Source organism: Hibiscus syriacus, unplaced genomic scaffold (assembly GCF_006381635.1).
Source record: "Hibiscus syriacus cultivar Baekdansim isolate YM2019G1 unplaced genomic scaffold, ASM638163v2 tig00110895_pilon, whole genome shotgun sequence".
Taxonomy (NCBI): Eukaryota; Viridiplantae; Streptophyta; class Magnoliopsida; order Malvales; family Malvaceae; genus Hibiscus; species Hibiscus syriacus.
The window spans coordinates 3,573,692-3,595,984 of NW_024062903.1; the positions used below are offsets into that span (position 1 = coordinate 3,573,692).

A 22,293-nucleotide genomic window follows, 5' to 3' on the forward strand; every position below is an offset into this window, starting at 1 on the left:
TTTTAATTATTTTCTTGTCAAATGACCATTATGCCTTTTCCAATTCCAAACTTTGTTATTCAATCATGTTCCAAGAAATTCCAATTAAGTCCTTAAACTTTTCAATTTTTCAAAATTGATCACAAAGTTTCAACAACTTTTTATTTTAGTCACTAGCCTAGTTTTTAGTATGTTATAGAGTATGTCTGGCTCTCATCTGATTTGATCCTCTAGAAGATGATGCAACTGACTCAGACCTCGCCTGAGATAGAAAACCAGAATCTCTGCCCCTCTTTGATGGTGCAGAACTCGAGAAAGCACCCGTTCTCTTAGACATTTGAGCTTTTTGTTCTCCAAACCTCTCATTTTGAGCTCTCTCTAGAGCTTTAGCACGATTAACCACTTTCTAGAACGATAATAGACTCAATATAATATATATTTCTTTCAATCTCTAACGCAAGCCCTCAACAAACCATTCTTATGCATCCTTCTCGGTCGAACAAGTTCAGCAACAAAACTGCTTAACTTATTGAACTCGCACTCGTATTCATACACAATGTGATTCAACTACTTCATACACATAAATTGTTGTTTCATCTGCTTTACAAACTATTCTCCAATATACTTGTGTTTGAATTCTTCCAAAAACAAATACCATGTCACTTGGTCACTTGTCATTCTCATGGTGACATTCGTCCACCATATTCTAGCTTGCCCACGGAGCAATGAGACCACTCCATCCAACTTCTCCACCTCAGAACTGTGGAGTCCATCCAGTATTATCTTTACATCATTCAACCAGAGGTCCGCCGCAACCAAAGGTCCATCCAACATTATTCTAGTTTTAGTAATATGTTTCAATGAATGTTTTGAATGTAACACCCCCAACCCGTACTTGAACCGGATACGAATCCAAGGTGTCACATTGACTTTTCAAAACGTTTACTCTTATAAAATTGTTGAAATATTTAAAATTTCATTAAAATAAAAGTGAAATAATTTACATAGATATAATAAATATATTTACAAAATTGATCAGAACATATGTGATTGGAACTTTTATTACATTCCAACATAATTTATATAACAAAATGACATACTGTTTGAATCACTTCTGATCTGATCTTCTGTAAAAATATGTTGCCTTGATAGATCCTAACTCTGATCTTCTTGTTTCTTGGTCCTACGTGTGAAACACTCACACGCTAAGTTACAGACTTAGTAAGGCATATAACACAAATCACAATCATCATATATCTATTCAACAATAATATATATGATCATGCATTTAATGAATAATAACATGTTATCTTATAAGAAGGTTAATGTTTTTATATCTTTTACGTGCCTATGTACATTACTGAGAACTTAAGGTATGTGAGTGCATTGAGGTTATGGACAAATGATGTCACCACGGCTCGTATAAATTTGCATTGAGTGTCGTATAAAATTGTCCCGAATGACCACATTTATGTCCCAAAGGACCTTGTAGAACCCTCGACTTTTGGCATGCCAATTATACCCATAGCTTTCATATCACATAACATGGGATTTAACATTTATATGTTTCATATGTTCCCATAGTCAACCAAATCATCATATATACATATACTCATACAACTCATATTATTTCTCATATATCACATAGGTTCTGTCTCATATCATATATCATATGGCCATATAACTACTTATATTATATCATATAGCTTATGTTTTGTTCTCTTATGTCCATATAGATCGCGTAACATATGTATCATAACATATAAACATATATCACTTATGCATGTGCTCATAATAATCATGACATCAACATGCTTATAACTATATACTCATGGAATCAACATAGGAAATAGAATTATCACAAGTTTTATTTCCATAAAACACTATCTATAATATAGTATGCACTCACCTTAGCCTCACTTAGTCCAATTAACTCCTATAACTCATTTTCCCTCTCTCTCGATCGATCTTAACTCTTCGACTGTTTCAGAACTTACTTATGTTCGATATCTACACAATTATACATTTGATATGAAAATTAGAATTCTAAGCATTATAATTTGATCCTTAATAATATAAACTAAAAGAAGTACTTAGTTCACATTTTTACTTTGAGTAGTATCGATACCCAAGATACAGTACAGATACTTGCTTTATTGTGGTAACGATACTATGCTTTGGTATAGTATCGATACCCTTTCTCGGTTATGAAATTCCCTTCTAAAAATGATATCGATACTTGCATAATGGTATCGGTACTATTGGTATCGATACTACCTCTTCAATATCGATACCCCTTGAATAAATTATCAACTTTTAGCTTATGGTATTGATACTGTTCATACAGTATCAATACCCTTACCCCAAATATCATCCATTTCTCTTTGAAGTATCGGTACTGGATGAACAGTACCGATACCCCTTGCCCATAATTCACTCCTTTAACCCGAAAATTTACCAATACCTACTTAAACCTTCCATTTTGAACTCTTTTCATGCCATTAAACTTGACTACACTTACTCAAATCATCTTATATCCATATAACACATCATCATCTTCAAAAATCTCATCATATATTTTGAGACCAATAATCTTACTAAATTTCCAGCATGTTCTAATTCATTTCTATACTTCTTATTCTAACTGATGACAAGTCAAATTTAATCTCAAAACTCATTTACTAACTCATTTCCACAATTTCACTTAACAACCTTTTATTTTAAATCCTCCATAATTTCTTCGTCTTTTAGTTTTAAGAGAACTTAAGTTTTCCTTAAGCTTAAGTATTACCTAAAGAACCTAAACCAAGCTTAATTTCAATAAATAAAAAGCTGATATGAAACTCACCTTGTCAAATGGGATTCAGGACTGAATGAGGAAGAAAGGTAGAGAGTTCTATGGAATTCTTTGTTTTTCCCTCCCACATGCTCCACGTGGTTATAAGATAACCACAATTAATTTTTAATTCACTTACTTGTCAAAAGACCATTTTACCCTTCCATTAATCCTTCTTTGCAATTCAGTCATATACAAAGATATTCTACTTAAGTTCCTAAACTTTTCAATTTATCTAATTTGGTCACTAAATTCTAAAATTTTACAATTTGGTCACTAACTCGGTGTTTGGGATGTTACATTATCATTGTGTTAAATTGTGTGGTTTTAAAATTTGAAATAAAATTTTACAAGTTTTCAAATGAGAAAATGTTTTAAAAGTGATGTGACATATGTATCTCATATACGGGAGATAGGTGTGACAGGTGCCCACCTGAGAGGTGTTCCCTAAGGCCCATAAGGACTTACCCAATGCACACAGTAGATGAGCCACCTTAAGGAATTACCATCTTGATCGGTGTTGAACTTGCATGAGAATTTACTAGCTTGATCGGAGTTGAACCTACATGAGGGATTACCAGCTTGATCGGAGCTGAACCTAATACTCCAGAATCCTACCCAGGCAGTATCCTAATAATCGTTTCATACAGTCAACAGTAGATTCCATGATCCATAAATGAGGAACGATTATATTTTCTAGTCAAAACAGGTAACCATAGAACATATATCATGTAGCCATAGTTCATAAGTAGTAAATCAATAAATCAGTAAAAATCTGTAATTTCAGAAAATCACATTTTAAAACAGGTAAAACAATTATATGGCACATAAGAAACACACTAGAGGATCCAATTATTTTCCAGAGGTTCTTAGTATTTGTCAAGCGGGAGAAACACGAAACTTCTACAAACTAGTTGAATTTCATAAATGAGATCTATATAAAAAGGGGTTTGATAGCTAACAGATTCATCAATCATTCGAAAAGTGATTTATCCAGATCATATAGTATTCGGATATTTTGTGAATGCACTAAGTAATCAGGAAGGTATTCAGAATCTTTTATATCAGAGTTACTTGAGATTTCATATATGACAGGAGTGATTCCATTATTCAGGCAATCGGAGCCATTTTAGACATTTTGGTTTCTTGAAGAATTCTTAGTAATTTAACCTAATGAGTGCAAAACATCAATTTATAGTATTTAGGATTTATATCGAATTATCAGGATTTCGAGTCAAATTAAACTAACCAATCCCAACACTGTGATACTTGCCAATCATTCAGACTGAGGTACTTCACCATTATTCATTTCTTAATACTGATTACTCTAGTTTAACTGATCACCTTCAGAGTCATCGTTGAATGGATCTTAGGGAGACGAACAGGTAGTCCAATGATATTTATTCCATTTTTGTATTCCTAACCCTTATGGATGGTATAACATATAATTTCATCAGCGTTTCCAGACTTATCCAAATCATCCACTTAATTCTAGGTCATTGAAGGTACTTAGGTCATTTAGTATTCAAGTTTATCCCATTCATTTTGGAGGTTCCAGAGTAATTCGATCATTTCAACAATTCAAATACGTATAATACTTCCATTCAGTTCAACTTTGTCATATAATATAGTCATTTTGAATAATTCATATGTGTAAAGTACTTTCGATAATTTAGCATCTGGGTGTTGGCTTAGGAATTAGAAATTCTAGGTCATTTTCTCATTTCGAGATATTTCAATCATTTCATTTAATTTTGACATATACATTACTTATGGAAAATTAGTCTTTAGGTGTTTATTTAAGAATCAGAATTCTAAGTATTTTACCATCTCAAAGGTTATGATCGATTAACAGAGTTATTTTTACTTTCAGGGACAATCCTTGTCTTTTACATCATACATGTATTTTCGTAGTTTCTTATCCAAGTATTTCCGACATTTAACCTTTAACGAGATTAATCAAAATTTAAGAGTCCTGAGATTAACTGATACTGATTAAATCACTAAACTTAGATTTATCTCTTAACGATCTTCTAGTTCCTTACACGAGTCAATTGAGTCTTATTGGGTTTATTGTCTTTATATTGTATTCAATTCGAGTCCATCAATAATTAACTCTATGTAATTGACCAATAACTTCAATCATGCATCAACAAATTACCAACATGTATCATAAAACACGCTTAGGGTAATAAGGTATTACCTTGATTTTTGAGTCATATCGGTTAACCAATTAAACTCCATTTGATCGCTTTCAAACTTTAATTTCTCGCCTTAAAATTTATCTTGGTAGAAGTGAAGAGTTGAAATATCTCTCACTATGTAAAGGACATTTGGACGCTTTTTAAGGCAAAATGAAATCACTCCAACTCTCTATCGTATTGAGTAGTTTTCATAAGTCAAGTTTGAGGCGAAGACATCTCGACTAACCAGTATAAGAATAAGATAAACGCATTAGATATGTACTGCTGTGGTTTTTCTCTCTATATGGTTGTTTTATGACTCAAATTCCTTTTCGGTTTTAAGCAATACAAAATTATTAATATTATATTAAAAAAAAGGCAAAAGTGTAGCAGTGGCCATTTTGTAGTTAACATTCTTTGAATAGTTTGTTAATTATGATTATTCTAACAAGTGGCTAAATGTGCTATGCACCAGACAATCATTCCGTAGTGGCCAACTTCACAAATATTCACCTCAAATAAAAAATATACACGTGGGGTCACTGCCCAACAACAAGAAAACAATCCTATGCTTCTCACCTTATGTCTAAAACCTTCACACTCACCGTTAATCTTCATCAGAATCCATTGTGCTCATCCATCAAAGGCATAACAGTGGACTCCATGTACAAACTTTTCTGGCCCTTTCTTTAAAGTTCTGGTCTTATTCCTTTAAAAAATGAATGAATAAAGCTAAAGTCCTTACTAAAAAAGAATCTGAGATCTTTTTATTCAAATATTATACCATAACATATAAACTAATTATTTAATCATTCTATTATTCGTGCAGTTTGTTTTGATCATATAATTAATTTTTTCTTAAAAGCATACATAATATTATGTTTTAATTTCATTTTTATCATCTTATCGTTAAAAAATTAACAAAATTACTATTATTATATTTTTATTTTTTCAATAATGACATGAAATTACCTTATGGTGACATATCAACATAATTATTAATTTTTAACGACAGGTGATCAAAATAACCAAAACATAAAGTTATATATAATTTTGAAAAAATAATAGTTAAATGATCAAAATAAAATCATTCGAATAGTTGGATGATTAAATAATTAGTTTACCGTAAAAAAAGTTAAATTGATATGAACAGAACATATAATAAATTCATATAATATCTCATACAAATTAATTAAAATATTATTAAATATATTGAAAAAATACTTATACATTATGCCAAAAAAATACTTATACATTTAAATAATAGTTTTTATAAAAAAAAACAAATTACAAGGTCAAACTAGAAAAAAATTTGAAATAATATGAGATAATTATAAAATAATATATGTTCATAATCTTTTAATAATACATATACAGATACAACTATCCGTATTCAAAATCTCCAAAAAAGAATAATATTTTTTTAACGGTTAAGATAAAAAATAATAAAATATAGTTACAATTATACTAATTAAAGGTGTTAAGTTTGTGGGTAAATTAAACATTCTATTAAAAGAATAACTATTAAAATCACAATATTTATATATCACATTTTCTTAGAAAGAAGAGAAGAGAGTAGAGTAGAGGTTGACCCTGAAACTTTGGACATTGTCTCCACGGCTGCTAAGCAGAAACAAGTACTCTTATTTCTCCCACTCCATAATCCATGAAATTCAAAACTACCGATTAGTTGTTTTCTAAAGAAAAGAAGAATTTGAAGCACATAAAGCTATTAATATCATCTTTTACCTTTTAAAATTCTCTTTGCTTGGGAATGTTGAGGTTGAGGTGCTGATGAAGATATACTGGGGTGATCCTCGTGAGAAGTTATGTGAGGCCATTGATAAGATCCCTCTCAGCTGCTTAATTGTTGGAAACAGAGGCCTTAGCAAACTTAAGAGGTGAGTATTCCATCATTATATCTCTTTCTTTCCAATCATAATCTTTGCTTTACTTTCCTCTTCAAACAACTGCTTGTTCACATGAGAATCCTGTGTATTGGGAGATCTATTTCGTTAAATTTGGTTGAAATCAATAGTTTGAAATTTCTTGTTCTTCTCATTGATTAAATAATTGTATCAAAGCTTCTTTACCCTTGCATTATTTTAACCGAAGTACTGATAGAGTTTCTTACTGCTTTATCATTATCATCTATTATGTGAATCACGTGTTTTTTTAAAGGATAAATTACACTAGATACCATTGAATTTTAGCTGTATTGCTTATACCACTTAACTTTTAATTTCTCTAATTATAACACTCAATTTTGATTTTGACTTCAAGTATGTTGTTTTGGCATGGATGGATCTTTCTGTCACTGTGGTGACTTGATTTTGTCACTAATTTTTAAAAAGTTCAGTTTTTCGCTTTATACTTTTTCAGCCGTCGGTGGTTGCCAATCGCCGCTCGTAACCTCTCGTTTTTCGCAGTAAGATCGGTATCAAAATGTTTGTACTTCACTCCTCTTTCTTCTATTGATTTTCCACGAAACTCACTCAATCAATGAACATTTATTTGAAGGTTTGATGTGCTGATACTTCGATCTCCTTTGACGGTTGTCCATTGAAGCTAGTTTTGAGCTATGTTGCTCGTCTTCTGGAAATTATATTTCTCCTCGTTCGGATTTTCGAACAAACACATCAAACCTCTCAAATCTAAGAAAACCCCTAAAACCCAAAAATTAGTATATATTATTTTGTTTAACTTCATCGATTCTAAGTGGATTTCGTAGCAAATCAATCTTAATATATATATATATATACACACATTTTGGTATTGATCCTTCCGCGAAAGACAATCATGACGGATCGATGATTTATACGAAGTATCAACCTCTTTTTATATGAAGTATTTTAATATAAAAACATTTTTTACTGTCATGTCCTATCGTACTTGTGTCCTATATTTAAAAAAAAAGAATTATTGTGTTAATGTATTTGTATGGTGTGGTTACATACTGGTACTTTATAGCACGCATGCATGTGAGAAAATATATTATTTGTGGTTGATGTCCTTATTTATTAAAATGTGTGCAGGGTTCTATTGGGCAGTGTAAGCAATTATCTGGTGAATAATGGTTCCTGCCCTGTTACTGTGGTGAAGACCCCGTGACCATGAAGCCTAAAGTGCATATAATCTCATTGATGACTTATTTCACTTCCATCTACCCTGCTTTATGTTACTATATCATGCTGTATGTCTGAACTATATTTGTCCATTTAAACCTTTCTTCAACCTCCATCTTGTATATTCAGATGGGTATTTCTGTAAGTTAAACTTGTTGTGTAATCTGAGAATAAATTTGTGTGCTTGTGTTCGTCGATTTAAACATCTTTATCACTTCTTTTTTGTCCCTGTTTTATGTTACAGATTGAGTACTTTGTAATTTCTCTGATTGAGCATTTGATTTTGAAGGTGAAAGGGTTCCAGAAATAAATGAATATTCAAACTTCCTGTATTAAGCATGTGTTGACGAAAACGGGTAAAGAAAACGAAAGAACACGAGAATTTTACGAGGTTCGACAATGTGCTTACGTCCTCGGTGCCTAGGCGGCGCTAGAATTTTATTCAATAATATTTTAGGTCTAGGTTACATCTCTATTTATAATAGAAAACTCTGGTACATAATTACAAAATCAACCCTGTACCATACCGCGGGGGCGTAGCCCCCGCACCCCCAACCCACATAATTTGTAACCCCACAACGAGACTTTCTTTGTAAGGACAGTTGATGTTCGCTTCGCTCACTCCGCTCCATCTCCTGTCCTCTTTACTGATATATTTATGAGCCATACCTAACAAATCTCCACCTTGGCGAATATCCTGCCCCTTGGAAACTTCAATGTGGGTTGGGTTACCTTGCTTCTTTAACAACTCGAAACATTCAACAAGTCCAAGCAATGCTTGAACTTGTCTGTCGTAACTGGCTTGGTGAACATATCAGCGGCATTCTCATCAGTATGTACCTTCTGAAACAAAACCTCTCCAGATGCAACCAACTCTCTGATCTTGTGGAACCTTACATCAATATGTTTAGTTCTAGCACGATACACCTGATTCTTAGCCAAGTGAATAGCACTTTGATTATCACAAAGCAACTGAACTCCACCTTGTTGAACACCCAACTCCTTCACTAAACCAGTAAGCCATAAAGCTTCTTTTGCAGCTTCAGCCGCTGCCATGTATTCAGCTTCAGTTGTAGATAGTGCCACGACAGATTGAACAGTAGACTTCCAGCAAATAGGCCCTCCACCAAGAGTAAACACATACCCTGTCGTAGATCTTCTATTATCCAAGTCACCTGCATAATCTGAATCCACATATCCTACAACCAAAGGATTATCCCGCTGACTCCCAAAAACAATTCCATGTCCCACAGTACCCTTTAAGTACCGAAAGATCCACTTGACTGCATCCCAATGTTGCTTACCAGGTTTAGACATGTACTTACAAACTTGACTAACAGCATGAGCTAAATCAGGACGAGTACATACCATCGCATACATCAAGCAACCAACAGCATTAGAATACGGAACCTTTGCCATATTTTCAGCTTCCTTATCTGTCTTAGGGCACTGTTCAGATGAGAGCTTAAAGTGATTCGCCAATGGAGTGCTAACTGGTTTCGCGCTGCTCATCGCAAACCTTTCTAGCATTTTCTCAACATAACCCCGTTGAGATAGCCGCAGTTTCCTTGAGTCTCTGTCCCTGCAAATTTCCATTCCAAGAATTTTCTTTGCAGCACCTAAATCTTTCATATCAAATTCCTGACTCAATAAAGTTTTCAAACCGATAACATCATCCATGTTCTTCGCAGCAATCAACATATCATCAACATACAGTAATAGAAAAATAAAAGAACCATCATCAAGGCTCTTAACATAGACACAACAATCATACTCACATCGGTTGTAGCCAATCTTGATCATATAGGAGTCAAACCATTTATACCACTGTCTCGGAGACTGTTTTAACCCGTACAAAGATTTCTTCAATCTGCAAACTAAATGCTCGTTTCCAGGTTGAGTGAAACCTTCAGGTTGCCGCATGTAGATCTGCTCCTCTAAATCACCATGCAAAAAAGCAGTTTTAACATCCATCTGCTCTAAATGCAAATCCCAACTAGCCACCAATGCAAGTACTGCTCGGATTGAAGTGTGCCTGACCACAGGAGAAAAGATTTCATCATAATCAACTCCTTTCTGCTGTGAAAAACCCTTCGCTACCAAACGAGCCTTGAACTTCTCCCCCTCTTTTTCTGTTACTGCTGGTTTCTTCTTATACACCCATTTGCAACCAATCGGCTTCTTACCCTCAGGAAGGGGAACTAACTCCCATGTGCGATTGTGATTCAAAGACTCCATCTCCTCAACCATGGCTGCCATCCACTTGTCGTTTTCCTGACTAGTAACGGCATCATGAAAAATAACTGGATCATCACTGCTAACAGTAAGTGCAAAAGATACCAAGTCTTCAAAACCCAATCTGTTCGGAGGCTTTATATTCGTCCGTCTCACCCTGTCTCTGGCGAGACTATAATCCTGCAAATCATCCGTAGTGGAACCACCAGAAGTCGGTTGAGAAGTTTCTGGTTTCTCAACTGGAAACTGCTCGAAATCTACCACTGTCGTGTCTTGCTTCTGCTGCAACATAGACTGTTCATCAAAAACGACATCTCTACTAATCACAACTTTCTTCGCAACTGGATCCCAGAACTTGAATCCTTTGACACCTTTCTTGTAACCCAGAAAAATGCACTCCTTCGATTTTGCATCAAGTTTGGATCTCTCATCAGCAGGTACATGCACATAAGCAGGACAACCAAAAATCCGTAAGTTATCAAAACTAACATCATGACCAGTCCATACCTCTTCTGCAACTTTCCCAGCCAGCGATGCCCTTGGCGATCTGTTGATAAGGTAACACGCCATGTTAACAGCCTCAGCCCAGAAGTGTTTGGGAAGCCCCGCATTCAACCGCAAACATCTGGCTCTTTCATTCAACGACCTGTTCATTCGTTCCGCAACACCATTCTGTTGTGGTGTCTTGCGCACTGTAAAATGCCTCTTAATCCCATGCTCCTTACAGAATTGTAGGAACTGTGAATCTGTGTACTCCGTACCATTGTCAGACCGCAAACACTTGATTTTTCGTCCTGTTTGGTTTTCTACCTCAGCTTTCCACAGCTTGAACTTCTCAAAAACTTCAGATTTCTGTTTCAAAAAATACACCCAAACTTTCCGTGAAAAATCATCAATAAAAGTAACATAGTACCTAGATCCACCCAAAGACGATGTCGTGGAAGGCCCCCATACATCAGAATGCACATAATCAAGAATCCCTTGAGTTGTGTGCTTCGCAGTCTTGAAACGGACTTTAGTCTGTTTACCAAGAACACAATACTTGCAAAAATTGAGCTTACAGCTTTTGACACCATGCAACAAGTTTCTCTTGTGTAATTCTGCCATACCACGTTCACTAAGATGAGCAAGGCGCATATGCCACAATTTTGTCGTATCATCACAGGACTCAACAGAGTGAACTCCACCTGCAACGGTACTCCCTAACAATCTGTAGATATTCCCTGCAGTCATCTTGCCTTTCATCACAGTCAATGCTCCTTTAACAATCCGAATGGTTTCCCTATCCTCGTCAGCCTTAGGGATAAAACCATTCTTGTGCAAAGTGCCCAAGGAAATCAAATTCTTCTTCAAGTCTGGGATATGTCGAACACCACTCAACGTCCGAACGGAGCCATCGTGCATCTTAATTCTGACATCACCAATACCAACAATATTTCAACATCGATCATCACCCAAATAAACCGAACCAGAATTAACCGGCCTGTACGTCGAAAACCATTCCCTATTTGGCGTGATGTGATAAGAACATCCAGAATCAAGAATCCAAGCATCCGTCAATTGTGTCGTTGAAATAGAAAGCATATCACCCTCACTGCAATCAGAAGTATCATCCTCGACCACGTTCACAGACTTGGATGAGCCATCACGCTTCTCATCAGTCTATTTTTTCAACTTCGGACAGTCTCGCTTCATATGTCCCGCCTCCTTGCACTTGTAACAGTGAATCGTCTTCTTATCCCTGGATTTGGATCTGGAATTCCGCTTCCCGGACCCTGCCTTCTCTGGCTTCCGTCCACGATCTCGATTACCCTTGACATATAAGCTATCGGCTTGAGAGCTTTCCCCTGCATTCTGCTTCCGCTGGTTGTGAGCCAACAAGGCTGCAGTAATCTCCTCAACGTTGATAGTCTCTTTCCCATATGTAAGAGTAGTCACCATGTGTTCGTAAGAGGAAGGCAACGAACACAACAGAATCATCGCTCTGTCTTCATCCTCAATTTTCACATCAAGCCGAGCCAGATCAGAAACGATTTGATTGAAGACATTCACGTGTTGCGCCAAATCGTGATCGTCCTGCATCTTCAGCCCATACAGCCGCTGCTTCAGATACAGTTTTGTCGTTAAGGATTTGGACATAAACTGACTTTCCAACTTCCTCCAAATTTCGTCTGGAGACGATAGATGCATGACGTGATACATGACCTCGTCCGCCAAGCATAATCGTATGGTTCCTGCCGCTCGCTGCTGCAATTCTTCCCATTCTTCCTCATCCATCGACGCCGGCTTTATAGGTCGCAAAGCCTTCAAGATCCCTTGCTGCGCCAATAGATCCTTCACCCTCGTTTGCCATAATCCGAAGTTACCCTGACCATCGAATTTCGCGACTTCGAATTTTGCTCCTGACATCTGATACCAATTGTTGACGAAAACGGGTAAAGAAAACGAAAGAACACGAGAATTTTACGAGGTTCGACAATGTGCTTACGTCCTCGGTGCCTAGGCGGCGCTAGAATTTTATTCAATAATATTTTAGGTCTAGGTTACATCTCTATTTATAATAGAAAACCCTGGTACATAATTACAAAATCAACCCTGTACCATACCGCGGGGGCGTAGCCCCCGCACCCCCAACCCACATAATTTGTAACCCCACAACGAGACTTTCTTTGTAAGGACAGTTAATGTTCGCTTCGCTCACTCCGCTCCATCTCCTGTCCTCTTTACTGATATATTTATGAGCCATACCTAACAGCATGCTTACATAACATGATACAGTTGCTGCCATATACCATTTATTACATAAACTAAATAAGAAGAGTGTACAGATTGTTTAATTTTTCTCTGTAACTTTGAGTAAATATAAGGCAGTATTTGTTCAAAAATTTAACCATTTGACAATTTATACGGTCATACCCTTGTATGCACGTTGTTTAGATCCAAGACTTTAAGGGATAACAACAAATTTCTTAACTACTCAAGTTGTTTGATCCGTGTAAAAATAGATCGTTGAATTTGTTATAGCACATCAAATTATTGGTAGCCGTTGGAACTACGAACCATCCGCTCCACTGGCTTTCGTAAACTTCTTGAGCAAAAGAACAAAAATGGCAACAGAAAATCCAACAGCAGTCCATGTAAACATGCAGTCATTGGGAGATCTCCGAACCCTCATTTTCGGCCTTCCCAGTAGCTGAATACTTGGTCCGTTTGTAAGTTTTTCTTGAGTATAAATTCTTTGAAGAGAGAAGAGAAAATATAAGTTAACATGTTCCTAGTTGGATCACTACCTATTTATATAACTAATTATTAAACTAATTATTGTATGTGTAACTATGTCGTTCATCAAATTATAAATTCAACTCAATGATATCTACACTTTTATTTCTATGATACATTTAATACTTATAACATGTATAACATACTTAGTCACTTAATCTTATATCATATTTTATGACAGTATTATATATTATATAAATGTGCCCACAATTATGGAATTTAATCAAAAACCCTCAACATTCTTAAATCTGTGCCACCAAAAGCTCCATTAACAGAGGACCAAAATCAACTTATCAGCGTTGCAATCCGAGTAAAAACACTCACCTCATCAAAAAGTTTTTGCGTTCCGAACTGCCAAATTTAGGTCATTTTGAGATCATATTGTTTCGGATTTGGACCATTAGAGTTTCCCGATTGAATTTTTAGATTCAAGCTGTTTTGGGGTTTTTTTTTTTTTTCTTGACACTCAATTACTTGTTTGGATCATTTCGAGTAACAATTGATCAGGTTCAGATTGTTAATTTTAGTGTCAAATGGGATTGGATTAGATTAAAATTAATAGGATCATTTTTTTTAATTTGATTCAAAATTTACAAGTCTACCACCATCGAAAGTTTCTATCTCAACAATATAGTTCTTAAAATAAAGGGTAAACTACACTCAAGGTCTCTTTTGTTTTCGGTTTATCTTATTTTGATCATCGATTTTGAAAAAATTACATTTCAATCACATATGTCATCGATTCATTACATTTTGTTCATTAAGCAGTTGGCTTCTGTTAATTTGATAATGTGACATGTTAAGAATGATAATTTTTTAATTTAACCTCTAAACTTTAGGCAAAATATCAATTTAACCTTTACACTCTTTATGCTTTTTTTAGCTGATTGTCTACACTACTTAGAAAACGCATTTAGAGGGGTTGAGGTGCATATCGTATAGTCAGAAGACCGGAAAAAACTTCAGCTAAATCATTCACATGTTGCTCCATGGATGCAATGACAAATCCAAAAATATTTTGAGAGGTATGCACGCATATATTAACAATACAAAATTTTTGTATGGGATGAGCACAAATAATATTTTAGGATGAACACCATCAATAAAATAGGTAACTAATTGAATAAAATTCAGATTTAAGGGCGGATACATACCTACCCTAATTATATTATGGGTCCGCCGCTGCATGGATGTTCCTCTACATACGTATCCAGATTTCTGTGGATTTGTTTCTTGAAAATTTTATTGACGATGCACTAGAAGGTGGCTTCATCATTTTTCAACCCAAAAGGCATGAGCTTTTAGCAAAAAAGGTCATCCTCTATAACAAAACTCGATGGCTTATCTGAATTTGATTATAGCCTGAAAAGGAACCCATAAAACTCATATACTTGTATCGTATTGTGGAGTCTAACAACCTTTCAAAAGAAGGGAGTGGAAAACATCTTTTGGACATGTTTTGATGAAGTCAATGCACATCCTTCAATTTCAATTCACATTCTTAACCATCACAACATTAGAAATCCACTTTCAATTTCAACAGTAACCTGATGGATCCTTTCGCTTCTATCGAATGGTTTGACAAGTCATAGATATGCCCAGTTGGTTTTAATTATTCTTGTGACCCTTCCATCTTCTACAAAGCCTCTTACTGTAACACTTCCCCACCACTTTCAATATCTATCAATTTTTTATGGCATTGAGAGTGTTAATACGAGCCGATACAATTAGTGAATCATCGGCGGAACTTGGAAAGAATTCTATTCAAATTCAATAAATCTATTTTAGTTACTAATTAAATTTTAAATATACATCTAATAAAAACTTAATAAATAATAAATCAATCGAACTCAAATCAATAATGAGTCATGTTTTGAGTTCAACTTGAGCCGGAATTTATCATCCAATGGTTCATGTTTAAGAAAAAACAATTTTATGAGAAGGGAAAACCCGACAGTTTTCTTTTCCTCTCCCGCAATGAAAGTTTGTAGGTAGATACTGGTCATCATTATTAAAAGGATCGTCCCATAATAATTTTTTATAAAATTCAATTTGAATTAATCTTCGATAAATTGAATAGTAGTGATCAAGATAAAAGAAATAAAAAGGATAAGAATAAGATAACCAATCATAAACACCTTATCTTATATGGCTTTGAAATTCAAAAGCAAATTTAAAATAATAAACAAATAGTAGAGGGGATAGATTGATAAATGTCACGCACTTACAATTTGCAGATGATTTGTTAATATTTTATCAAGCCTCGTTAGAGCAGCTAAAGAATCTCAAGAGGATATTGAGGGTCTTTGAGTTAGCATCGGGACTACAGTTGAATTTGAAGAGCCGAATATATGGGATCAATGTTCCAGGGGATGAAATGGTGGTGTGGGCAGATTCGGTGGGCTGTGAGGTGGACAGCTCCCAGTCGAGTATTTGGGTCTACCATTAGGCCCTAGGAGAAATGCACCCTCCCTTTGGGAACCGATAGTCCAAAAGTTTAACAACCGTTTGGCAAGCTGGAAGGCCAAGGAATTATCCTTGGGGGGGCTGCTACTTGTGAAATCAGTGCTTTCATCTCTTCCAACTTTTTTTCTCTCTTTGCTCAGGTTACCAGAAGCATTCAATCGAAGACTCTCTAGCCTGATGCCTAATTTTCTCTGGGGTGGTTCAAATAACCAGAGAAAGATTCACTGTATTAAGTGGAGTGATATTTGTCAACCGAAAAGGCTAGGGGGCTTGGAATCAATAATTTAGCAACACAAAACAGAGCTCTAATCCGGAAATGGATTTGGAAATATGCTGATGAGAAAGGAAGTTTTTGGCAGGAAGTGATAAGCCATAAGTATAATTACCCGCAAGATCAAATCCTCCCACTGGTTCCACTGAAGAATAGAGTATCCTGGTTATGGAGAGATCTTGTAAACTCCTCCACGAATGATGAGAAAGGAGAATGCTTCTCGAATAATTTCTCGATTGTAGTTGGGAATGGGAGATCAATTCGGTTCTGGGATGATATTTAGTTGGGAGATGTACCTTTAAAACTTAAGTTTCCTCCATATATTCCTTGACGCGCTCAAAAGTCGGTAGCTTGGCAGAGATGGAGTCTAAAGATGAAAACGGGTGGATTTGGAACATCTCACTACGGAGACAGTCGTTCGATTGGGAACAAAACCAATGGGAGGAACTCTTATCGATGCTTAACAACTTTAGATTCGGTGTTAAAAGTGTAGGTAGATTCTCGGTAATTTATAATTTACACTATTATTGATACGAACTAAAATACAAATATGATACAAACATTAGCTACGGCTAATTTACAAACACAACCCCACTATCAAAAGCTTTGCTAAGTTATCACTTGTATTTTTTTTTTCTTTCACTCTTTCACTCGCACACTTATCATATTTCATACAATACATACATCAACCATTAAGCCTATACATAAGCATTAGTAATCGGCTCCATTGTTCCTTGCCCCATCAAGTATCTTACTTGTTGCTGCCACATGTTTCTTGCAATTTATATGTGTTTGCTTCCTTTACCACATAGTTGTTGCCTCCTTTAATTTATGGTTCAAGTTGGTTCCATTTAATCTTTAATGTGATTATTTACATTGCATTGACGTGATTAAATTCCCTTATTTGTTGTCCTCTTTCTTCAATTACCAAGTGGGTAATTCATAAACATGCATGGCTTGTCGATATCCACACTGTAAAATTAAGTTTGAACTCTAACACTCCCCCTCAAACTTGATTTTTCATACCAAGCTTTTTTTTTATTCTGTTGAATACGTCAGATTTCAATGGTTTAGTGAAAATGTTTGCTAATCGATCTTCGGTTTGGAAATAGATTAACTCCACATTTTTGTTCTTTACCTTCTCTCGTATAAAATGATACTTTGCATCGATATACTTGCTTCGACTATGGGAGATTGGATTCTTGGCAAGTGATATCGTAGACTTGTTGTCAACATAAATTGTAGTCGGTTCTTCTTGTACAAAATTTAGCTCATTCAAAAATATTCTTTAACCACATTGCTTGGTAAGTGCACGCTGCTACGGCTATATATTCAGCTTCACATGTTGAAAGAGCTACCGTTTGTTGGTTCTTTGAAAACCATGAAAATGTTGCTGAACCAATGTGAAATAGATACCCAGAAGTAGTTTTTTGATCATCTAAGTCTCCCCCGTAATCACTATCAGAATAACCAAACAACTTCAAATTTTCTGAATGCGTGTAGAATAAACCATGATTTGTCATACCTTTGACATATCTCAAAATTCTCTTGGCCGCAATACAATAATCTTGTTTCAGATTCTTCATGAATATGCTTACCAATCTCACAGCGTATGTTATGTCTGGTCGTGTGATAATCAGATACCTTAGACTTTCAACGATGCTTTTGAACGCCGGATTCACTGACTCTCTTGTTGAATTCACACTTAATTTCATTCTTAGTTCTGCAGGAGTGACTACCGGCTTGTAATCTTCCATTCTGAATTTTCTTAAAATTTCCTTTGCGTACTTCTTTTGTCATATAAATATTCCATCTTGCATTTGCTTTACTTCAACTCCAAGAAAATATGACATTTCACCAATATATGTCATTCAAATTCTTTAGTCATAGCTTTCGTGAAATCATTGAACATACCTGGATTATTTCCCGTCATCCACATATAAGCACACTATCATGATATCATCGTCTTAATTTTTCTTCGTGTATAAGACATGCTCGTATGGACTCTTCATGAATCCATTTCTCTGGAAGTATTCATCTATTCTCGTGTTCAACGCTCTTGGAGCTTGCTTTAATCCATATAGAGCTTTCTTCAATCGATAAACTTTATCTTCCTGCCCTTTTTTAATGTATCCAGGTGGTTGTTCAATATAAACTTCTTCTTCTAAGTAGCCATTAAAAAATGATGACTTCACATCCATCTGATAAATCTTCCATTTGTTTTATGCTGCAACAGCTGTGAGAAGTCTGATGGTCTCGATCTTTGCCACTGGAGCAAATACTTCGTCATAGTCTATTCCTTGTCTTTGTTTGTAGCCTTTGGCAACTAGATTTGATTTGTGTTTCTTTACCTTTCTTTCTTTATTGATCTTAGTCTTATAAACTCATTTGACTCCAAATGGGTTGTGACCTTCTGGTTGGCTTATTAGCTCCCATGCATCATTTCTTTCTATTGATGCAATTTCTTCATCCATTGCATTCTTCCATTTGTCATCTTTAATCGCTTCTTCGTTTGTTATTGGATCACTATTTACAAGTAAGAAGAAAAGTGAAACATTTTGTAATTCATAATCATTATACATTTCCGATATCCTTCTCTCTCTTGTAGATCTTTGAACTTCCATGGGAGGTACTTCAGGATTTTCTATTATGTTGCTACCACCACTTTTGCTACTTGATGATGATGGTGTATTTGTCGAGGACCTTGATCATCATTTTGTTCTTCTTAATTGATAAGATCATCATTATCTTTATATTCATTAAAAATAGTCCTTTGACTTTCTTTTCTTCTTTGCTCCATCTCTAGTATTCTCCTTCATCAAACTCGACATCTCTTGAAATTATTACCTTATTGGTAAGAGGATTATATAGTTTGTACGCTTTTCTTCTTTCATCATAACATATAAAAATACATTTTTCTCCTTTATCGTCAAGCTTCTTTCTAGTATGTTCTGGAATATGGGTGTATGCAATGCACCCAAGAATCTTGAGGTGTCCAACTCCTTGTTTTTGACCGCTTCATGCTTCATTTGATGTCATATATTTTACACTTTTTGTTTGACATCGGTTTAGCAGGTAAACTGCACATTGTACTACTTTTGCCCAAAAATTTCTTAGTAGATGTTTACCTTTTATCATGCTTCTTGCCATGTCTATGATTGTTCGATTCTTCCTTTCTGCAACTCCATTTTGTTGTGGTGTGTATCTGACTATTAGTTGATGGATAATTCCATGCTCTTTACAGAAGTCTTCAAATAAATTTGATGTATACTCGCCTCCTCTATCTGATCTAAGTATCTTCAAATATTGTCCGCTTTGCTTTTCTGCCATTTCTTTAAATTCTTTTAATTTTTCTTTCAAGATATAAATCCAACATTTTCTACTAAAATCATCAATAAAAGTTAGATAGTACATGTTACCTCCAAGTGATGATATGTCAAAAGGACCAACTATATTTGTATGTACTATCTCCAATGGCCTTCGGGTACGTCATGATCTACGAACTTCAAAGCTTTGTTTGTGTTGCTTTCCTTTAATGAAATCCTCACATAATTGATTTGGAGGGTTGATATTTAGCATTCCTTTCACTATACTTGTTTTTTATAATAGTTTCAGGCCCGAAAAACTAAGATGTACATATCTTAGGTGCCACAGCCACAAATCATCTTTAATTGTAGCCTTCATGCATCTAACTTCACCTGACTCGATATTCATGATAAAGAGGAGATTCTGAGTCATATCAACCTAGGCAATCAATTCTCCTTCTTTATTTTTTATGGCAAGAGAGTGATTATTCATCTTCACTTCGTATCACTTTTTGCAAGAGGTTACCAAGACTGATGATATTGCTTTTCAAAGCAGGTACTAATAAAGATATGAGATGTACTTGTTTTCACCATTTTTCTGAGTAATCACGACTTCTCCTTTTCCTTTGACTTTTGCGTGAGAGTCGTCACCAAAAGTTTCTCAACCATGGATTTTTCATCTAATTTCACGAACAGCTCCTTTCGACCACACATGTGGTTCCTAACACAATTATTGAGATATCAAATATTTTTCTTGAATTCTTCATTTCCTTTATAAGTGAGGAATACATGAGATTTTTCAATTTTCTTCTTCTTCAGCTGCTGCTACGTTATTTCTTTCTTCTTGTTTAGGAGTTGATCTACACTCATAACTATAGTGACCATACTTTTTGCAATTATAACATTGTACTTGTGATTATTTCCTTGTTGATATATGCCTCTACCTCGGCCTCGGCCTCTAAATCCTCGTCCACAACCTAATGTTTGGTAATTTTCACTAGTTTGAGTGGTGTCATATGATCGACTACCACGTCCTCGTGCTCCTCATCCACCTCTCTTTCTTCAACGGTAACTACCATGATTCCCTCGACCTCGTATATAGCTTCTACTAGCTTCACCTTCATTGACATTCATCTTGCTTTGCAAAGTTTGCTCTAAATTTTCAAGATCTTCATTTTGCTTCATTTTCTTCTCATGGGCTTGAAGTGAACCCACAAGCTCATCAATCGAAATTTGAGACAAATCTTTTGATTCTTCAATTGCCATGACCACATAATCAAATTTTCGTTTCAACGACCATAATATTTTTTCCATCACTCTGACTTCATCGAGTGATTCACCATTCTTCTTTATTTCATTTACTACAGCTTTCATATGGCTAACATAAGCATCGATGTTTTCCGTATTTTTCATTTTTAACATTTCAAACTCAACTCTAAGAGATTGTAAACGTACCTTTTTTTTTCTTTTCGGCACCTTGGAGAGATTTTTACAAAATCTCCCATGCTTGTTTTATAGTTTTCGCAATGAAATTTTTTTAAAAGTAGATTCATCTACTCCTTGAAAAATAAAAAACAACGCCCTCTTGTCTTTCTTGCGGGATTCCTTCAGTGCCTTCTTTTCTTCATTGGTCAAGGTTGTTTTTGCTGTTACATTTTCAGGTTTGACGTAACCTTCCTCGACGATGTCCCAAAAAATTGGGAACCAAGTAGGGCTTTCATTTGAATACTCTATTTTCCATATTTCGTCTTTGTCTATCTCAGGATTTGTGGTTGAATCATGTTGGTCATCTTCTCCACCATGTTAAACTCGAACCAAGCTCTAGATACCACTTGTTGAAAGCATAGGTGGACTCTCGGTAATTTATAACCCACACTATTATTGATTCGAACTAAAATACAAATATGATACAAACACTAGCTGCGGCTAGTTTACAAACACAACCCTGCTATCAAAAGCTTTGCTAAGTTATCACTCGTATTTTTTTTCTTTCACTCTCATATTTCATACAATACATACATCAACAAAGCCTATATATAAGCATTAGTAACCGTCTCCATTGTTCCTTGCCGTAGTAAAATTCTATGCTTTCAATATTATCTTGTTTTTCCACCTCAGTTCTTCTCCAACAAGTATCTTACTTGTTGCTGCCACATGTTTCTTGCAGTTTATATGTGTTTGCTTCCTTTACCACATAGTTGTTGCCTCCTTTAATTTATGGTTCAAGTTGCTTCCGTTTAATCTTCCATGTGATTATATACATTGCATTGCCATGATTAAATTCCCTTATTTGCTGTCCTCTTTCTTCAATTACCAACTGGGTAATTCATAAACATGCATAATTTGCCGATATCCACAATGTAAAATTAAGTTTGAACTCTAACATCTGGGAAATCCAATAAGGACTGGGTATGCTGGAAAGGTTCTGGAGATGGGATTTACTCGACAAGTTCCTTTAAAAAGGCCCTCCTCAAGACCAAGGTGGGAGACTTCGATTGGGACAGCACTGTTTGGTTAGGTTCTGCCCCTCCTAAGGTGGAGGTTTTCTTATGGTTGGCAATTCCAAGGAAGGATATCAGTGAAATCAGAATTATTGAAAAGGGGGATCACTACA

General features: G+C 35.3%; 1 protein-coding gene across 1 annotated transcript in view; it reads left to right on the top strand.

Annotated features, from left to right (window-relative positions):
- The window catches only part of LOC120145962 (universal stress protein YxiE-like), a 29,167-nt gene extending 20,859 nt beyond the window's left edge, over positions 1-8,308 (top strand). Inside the window, exons 2-4 of the mRNA XM_039159649.1 lie at positions 6,559-6,635; positions 6,781-6,899; positions 8,034-8,308. Coding sequence (XP_039015580.1) covers positions 6,559-6,635; positions 6,781-6,899; positions 8,034-8,109 — 272 coding nt within the window. The 3' untranslated portion in view covers positions 8,110-8,308. The remainder of the gene's footprint in view (positions 1-6,558; positions 6,636-6,780; positions 6,900-8,033) is intronic.
- Positions 8,309-22,293: the final 13,985 nt, after the last annotated feature.